The sequence below is a fragment of the Calliphora vicina genome, chromosome 2, assembly GCF_958450345.1.
Source record: "Calliphora vicina chromosome 2, idCalVici1.1, whole genome shotgun sequence".
In the NCBI taxonomy this organism is placed as follows: Eukaryota; Metazoa; Arthropoda; class Insecta; order Diptera; family Calliphoridae; genus Calliphora; species Calliphora vicina.
This window is the reverse complement of record NC_088781.1, coordinates 12,837,908-12,844,852: the sequence shown is the minus strand read 5'-3', so window position 1 is coordinate 12,844,852 and position 6,945 is coordinate 12,837,908. Positions and strand designations below refer to the sequence as shown.

The 6,945-nt window shown below is 28.9% G+C and overlaps 1 protein-coding gene across 1 annotated transcript; it reads left to right on the top strand.

Annotated features, from left to right (window-relative positions):
• The first annotated feature begins 313 nt into the window (after positions 1 to 313).
• LOC135950222 (UDP-glycosyltransferase UGT5-like) lies at positions 314 to 6,056 on the top strand. The gene is made up of 4 exons (XM_065499752.1): positions 314 to 471; positions 4,211 to 4,532; positions 4,601 to 5,610; positions 5,677 to 6,056. The coding sequence occupies exons 2-4, from the start codon at positions 4,266 to 4,268 to the stop codon at positions 5,951 to 5,953; spliced, it is 1,554 nt and encodes a 517-aa protein (XP_065355824.1). The 5' UTR covers positions 314 to 471; positions 4,211 to 4,265; the 3' UTR covers positions 5,954 to 6,056.
• Positions 6,057 to 6,945: the final 889 nt, after the last annotated feature.

Below are 6,945 nucleotides of genomic sequence, written 5' to 3'. Positions count from 1 at the left end.
ATACAATTAAAACTGGAGTGAAAACTTGTAAATATAATTTTAAATAAAGAATTCTCTTATGCTTTTTTCAGTTCAATAAAAATCGATAAAAGAAAATAATTTTTATTTGTTTTAAAAACACATCACAAAAATGCAACAGATTGTTGTTGCATTTTAAAACTCTTTTTCTGGCATCACTGCCAAAACGAATAATGCATGTGTTTGAAAACAAACAAAAAAAAAATGAAGAGTATCTATAAGATTTTGAAAGTATAAAAACGAAATTCTCTTCGATGAACGTTCAATATAATCTGAGTACGTACGCAGGCATTTCCACAGTTTATAGTAGAATTTCATTGTGAATAGATTAAATTAATTATAACACTTAAATAAATAGTCTACGGCGGCGGCTAATCTAATACTCATCAAAAGATACCCATAAAATTATGGAAATAAAAAATATATACAGAAGTGTATAGATTAAAAAAATATGTAATAAAACAAATTATAAAATATACAGTAGTGATCAAATGTACATACACATGAATATTTATACAAAAGATCATTCAACACTTTTCGTTGCATCACAAACGAAATTTTAGCAAAATCGTGTTTTTTATATAACTTGAAAAATCTAAATTACAATTTCTAGTTACATTTTCGTATTGTCATTGTGCATATTAATGTGTGAAAGTACACACAATGTAGGTACTCAAAAAAACTGCATTTATTTCAATTAATTAACATTGACTTTGAGTGTTATAAATGATTACAGAGAAAAATGGTTTTTCATTTAATGTTTTACTTTGATGTGTAATGAAATAAATTTTAGTTTGCTGCTTTATTTTTAATTATTGAATAATTGCCAAAATATATATACATATATATGTATATATAAAAAAAAACATGTTTGTAGTTGACTGACCTATTTCTTGGATGATTGTTTTTGTTTTGAAAGAAACCTACCAAAAACCAAAATATACACATTCATGTAGATATGTATGGACATTAGAGTGGTTCATTGTTATATGGAAACATTTTATACAAATAAAGTTATGAAAGGGGCCATTCATTCGTAATATATATCTACAACCTACGAGTATTGAAACAAAGAGATACATGATCGAATGTTTTGGTAATTTCGAAAATTTCAATCTCCCATATTTTGATATTTTTAAGATCAAATGCCAATTAGTAATCAGATTAATTAATCTAAAAATAAATTTAAGTTAACATTAATTCACTATCCGGCTCTGAACTAAAATTAACTAAAATGCTTTTTTTTAGTGATTCAGTTAAAACCAATTAAAAAAACACATTTATTAATTAATGAATTTGAAGAAAAAAATTGTAGCTGGCTTAAACTAGCAAATAAAACAAAATAATAAAGCATTCCTAGATTAAATTTAATTTAATCTGCAATTTTCAAGTCAAAAATCTAACCCTAATAAATTACATACATACTTTAGTTTTAACAATTTTACAAAATCTTTTAATATCACATGTGGATAACTGAGACCATTTAGCATTGTGTTTTAATAAAAGTAATAAATTTTAAACAATAATTAATACCGACTCTCCTAATTTAGTGAGTTTAAAAAATAGCAACATTGAACCAGCCTAATGTTTGCACCAAAGTAGAAAGTGATCGTTGTTTAAATTTGTGGTTTAACATATTTATTTTGGAAATGCACATTCCAGTATCTACTACTGGAATGATTAACAGTAATCAGTTTTTACTGATAAAAAAAACATTGTGGTTTTTGACTTTGCTAATTAAATATGAATTTCTTAAAATTTCGCAAACATTAATAATATTCTTAAATTTTATTTTGAATTATAGCTTTTTAATAATTGTTTGTTAGAAATCGTTGTTTTTTTATTAAATTTATGTACTTGTTATTGAAAAGTGCGTCATTTAAAAAATGAACAATTATATAATTAAATTAAATATAACTGGAATATGACAATTAAAAGTAATGCGTGTTTTAGATAAACATTTAATATATTCAAGGTAGGCTACCGTTACTCTTAGAATACCATTTCAGCTTACAATAAAAAATATTCAATTGGAGTTTTAGTTAATAATTTTTCATGTGAATTCAACAAAGATTTATTGAACAAATTTGTAGCTCTTTAAATATTATTTAAACCTCATTTCTGTGTAAGATGTTTCAAATATGTGATGTGCGTTATAGGAATATGTACCAGTGTATATCGATAGCCAACATTTACAACATATACAATTCGTTTACTTGCTAGTTTTTACTTTTTTGACTAGCTTTGGAAAAGCTCTCAGATAACGTATTGATAAAAAACACACAAATCTGCCTGAAATATTCTGTATGTATTCAAAATGGATTATAAAAGGCCGAGATATAAGCGAAACCCGATTTTCAATTTCTTTATCTTTAATAAAGTTTACAGTTTTGTTTAGAGATTATTTTTTTTAATGGATGTGGCTTTAAATTTCTCGTATACTAAGTTCTGTAATAGACAATATACATATGTATCAAATTAAAGGTATTTCAAAAGCCTTTTCAGCGAAGTCTAAACCGTTGTTAAACCGACTATTTGTTTTTATATTTAACCCAATTATATAAAAAACAAGTAAGAGAGCTATATTCGGCTGTGCCGAATCTTTTATACCCTTCACCAAATTATACCTTAAATTCAAATTTTAAATATTTTTAGGTAAACATAACTTAATTTTTTTTTTCAAAATTGGTTTTGAAAATTAATTATTTTTTTCAAATTTTTTTTTAATTTAAAAATTTGAAATTTATTAGCGAAAAAAATTTTGTGACAACAAATTTTTTGGGTAAATACTAATTCGTGTTAAAAATATTTTTCACGATTTTGACCCATTGTAGGTCCAAATCACAATAGCCTCATATACATCGTTGCAATGGGCTTTGAAATATCTGTCATTAGATATCCATAATGACTTAGTATGTAATCCAGATATAGATCAAAAATAGGCCAAAAATCGAGGTTATCCCGGTTTTTTCCTTATATCTCAGCCATTTCTGAGCCGATTTTCTCGATTTTAAATAACAACCGAGCCGGGTGAATTCCATATATATTAATGTATCAATCATGTTTGTATATTAAATTCAACAGATTGACATGGCTATATCGAGTTCGCTATCTATAACGATCCAGAATATATATACTTTGTGGGGTCGCAAATGAAAAATGTAGAAATTACAAACGGAATGACAAACTTATATATACCCTTGCCACTCATGGTGAAGGACATAGACAACAACTAGATAGGTAACTGAGAGCCAAAAACCTAAGTCTGTTGTCAAAAACCTAATTCATGAGAATGTATTGCATGTATTTTGTTTTTGTATCACCCGTATGTGTGAAAAGAGAGTAATTTTTCCTCTCTCCTTCCGTTCTATGCATTTATTCTATGGTGAAGGGTATAAAATTTATATTTTTTTATCTATTTAATTTATACTATAAATTAAATTAAATAGATAAAAGGCCTTATTCATAATACATTTTTATTATTTTTTACAGGTTTATAAAACGAAGTTTGTATGGAAATTTTGTTTTATAAACCTCTTATAAAATTAAAAATTGATTATGAATAAGGGGGAAAGAATATAGCACTTTAACTTGTTAAGAAATTGATAATTATATTAATAGTGGAAAGGTTAGATAATTGTCTATGCAGATGCGATATATAAACACTGGAAAGCTAAATTTAACCAAAATTCACATCAACTGTCAAAAGCTTTTGGAATTTTGCAAAAGAAGCTTTAAGGTTTTAACCATAGAGCATAACATAGAGCAGAGGCTAGGAAAAAACCCAAACTAAAAAATTCCTCAAAATAATCACTCATACGAGTTGTTGTTTTTGTTTTCACATACTTTTTTTGCTAATACATACTCACCACTTAGGTTTTTGATAACTGAGTTAGGTCTTATACAGGAGAGTTTCCGATCTATCTATGGTTTTAACGTTTGATAAAGGGATATACATATTTCTAAAAAATAGACCTTAGGAAAGTGTGTAAGTAAGAAAATCCATTGTTAGTAAGAAGCAACTTTTTAATAAATCTCACGAAGAAAAGTGTTGATGGTCTGGAAATATAAAATATTTATATATTCATACATTAATATATGATCATACGTAGCCACCTCCTAACTAGCAATGCAACGAGGTTTCAATTTATGAGAAGCGATATTTAAAATTATTTATAAATTTTTTTTCCAGATAACTGATAATTTTTAGTACAAATTAATTGGAACTAGTAAAACCAGTTTCAATAATGGCTTCGTTAACATGGGTCTGCATATTCGCAATAATTCTACTAACAACACCATCCATAGACTGTCGGCGTAAAAAAATCTTGGGTTTATTTCCACATCCCGGTGTAAGTCATTTTCATTTCTTTCATCCGATACTAAGAGGTCTGGCTGAACGTGGTCATGAAGTTACAGTTGTCAGTCATTTCCCAGACAAGAGTCCACCAATTGGTTATCATGACGTGCCTTTAACAGGTCGCGAAACGTTAACCAACAGTGTAGATTTGAAGGTATGTAAGCTTTAGTAAATTGTCGAAACATAATTTGTGATCATATTTATTTTTCTTTATATTTTCAGATGTTTGAAGATCGTAAATTTTACAATCACTTTCTTGAATTCTTTATGCTGTACGAATGGGGCATCCAGGCATGTAATCATACATTAAGATCGGATGCTTTGCGCAAAGTAATGACTCCAGGAGTACGTTATGATGTGATCTTAATGGAACAATTCAATTCGGATTGTATGATGGGTGTTGCACATTTACTGGGTGCCCCAGTGATTGCCCTTAGCAGTTGCGCCATGATGCCTTGGCATTACGAACGTATGGGTATGCCTATTATACCATCGTATATACCGGCCTTATTTATGGGCCAATCGGAGGAAATGGGTTTAGTTGGCCGCATGGGAAATTGGTTCACCTTCCATGGCATAAACTTATTGTATAAAATATTTTCAATACCAGCTGCAGACTCTTTAGTTCAATACAAGTTTGGCCGTGATATGCCTTCGGTAGGTGAATTGGTTAAAGAGACGAACGTCATGTTTGTCAATCAACATTTTTCGTTGAGTGGCTCAAAGCCTCTGCCACCATCTGTGGTCGAATTGGGAGGCATTCATATTCAAAAAGCCAAACCACTTGACGTAGACTTGCAACGGTTCTTAGACAATGCTGAAAGTGGAGTTGTGTTCATAAGTTGGGGTTCAATGATTAAGGCTGAAAGTATGCCAGTTGAAAAACGTGATGCTATTGTTAAGGCCATGAAACGCTTGAAACAGCGGGTAATATGGAAATGGGAGAACGATTCGCTGGTGGATAAACCCGACAACATGTATATAAATAAGTGGTTGCCCCAACGAGATATACTCTGTCACCCCAATGTTAAAGTTTTTATGACACACGCTGGTCTCATGGGCAGTTCTGAAGCCGCCTATTGTGGTGTCCCTGTTGTAGCTACGCCCATGTACGGTGATCAGTTTCTAAATGCAGCTGCCATGCAACAGAGAGGCATGGGAATCGTATTAAATTATGAAGATATTAATGAAAATAATGTTATTAGATCTGTGAAAAAAGTTTTGGAAAAACAGTAAGTTTTCTTTCTATCAATTAAATTACGGAATAATTAAATTTACATATATTTATTTTTCTACAGATACTTTGATAATGCAAAAATGGTTTCGTATTCCTTTAAACATCGCCCTCAAGCAGCTTTAGATACGGCAATGTGGTGGGTAGAACATGTTGCTAATACGGAGGGTACACCACTGGTGAAGTCATCTTCAATTTATATGTCACGTTTCATATACTATTCCCTTGATGTCTATCTAATTATTGGCTTTGTTCTGCTGACTTCGGTACTGTCTTGGTATTGGATAATCAACAAATTGACTTCGAAACGTTCTAAGCTTCAAAAAATTAAAACCAAGTAGAAGAGCATAGTTGAGGGCAGACAAATTAAATGAATTTAAATTTCTTGTTGACTTGTAATTTGTGATATTTTTGAAAATATAAATAAAATCCTTTATTTGTATCAACATTTTTTTGTACGAAATTCTTTAATGAGAAAAGAGCTTAATTCGTAATCTAAGCTCGTCAATAACTTTCTTAACATGCAAAGAATTAATTAATATGCGTCAAATCGAAGAAGTCTAACCTAAGTTTTGTAAATTTTATATTATTTTTTTTTTAATTTTTATAAAAAATCAACTTTACAAGGAAGGGAAAATAGCTATATAAGCGAGAAAATCGCCCCACAAATGTCTGAGATATGTATAAGGAAAAAACCAGGATAACGTCGATTTTTTTATGTAGTTTTGATCTACACACAGCCTCAAAAGTGAGTAAACACCAGCGAATTTTTTGATTTTATTAATCATTTTATCATCATGAAAATCATTATAGCCCGACTTAAATCTTTTTTTTCACAACCGAATCTATTATTCAACCCAATCTCCAACAAACCGAAAGTTTAACATTTTAATCGAATGATAAATTTTAGAATTTTCATTATCATAAAAAAATCAAATAAGTTTTTGTGTATACTCACTTTTGAGGCTCACTGTATATCTGAATTACTAAGTCATTAGTATGAACAATATGGATATCTAATCTAAAAAGAAATTTTAAAAAATTTGTTTCACTAATAATTTTTTTTTTTTTAATAATTTCATTTACCTAAAAATGTTTATTATAAAGTATAATTTAAAGTAATTAATTGAGGGATTCAAACGGTCTCCTATTACGTTGTATTGTCATAATGTCGTAAAATATTTTTTTAGTTTAAACAAATTCTTGTTGTACTGCAAACAAAAAAAGTGTTATTTTATGACAAACCAATAAACATAGTTTAAAAAATCTTATTAGTTTATAACTTTTTTGTTTGAAACCCAACAAAAATTTGTTTAAACTAAAAAAATATTTT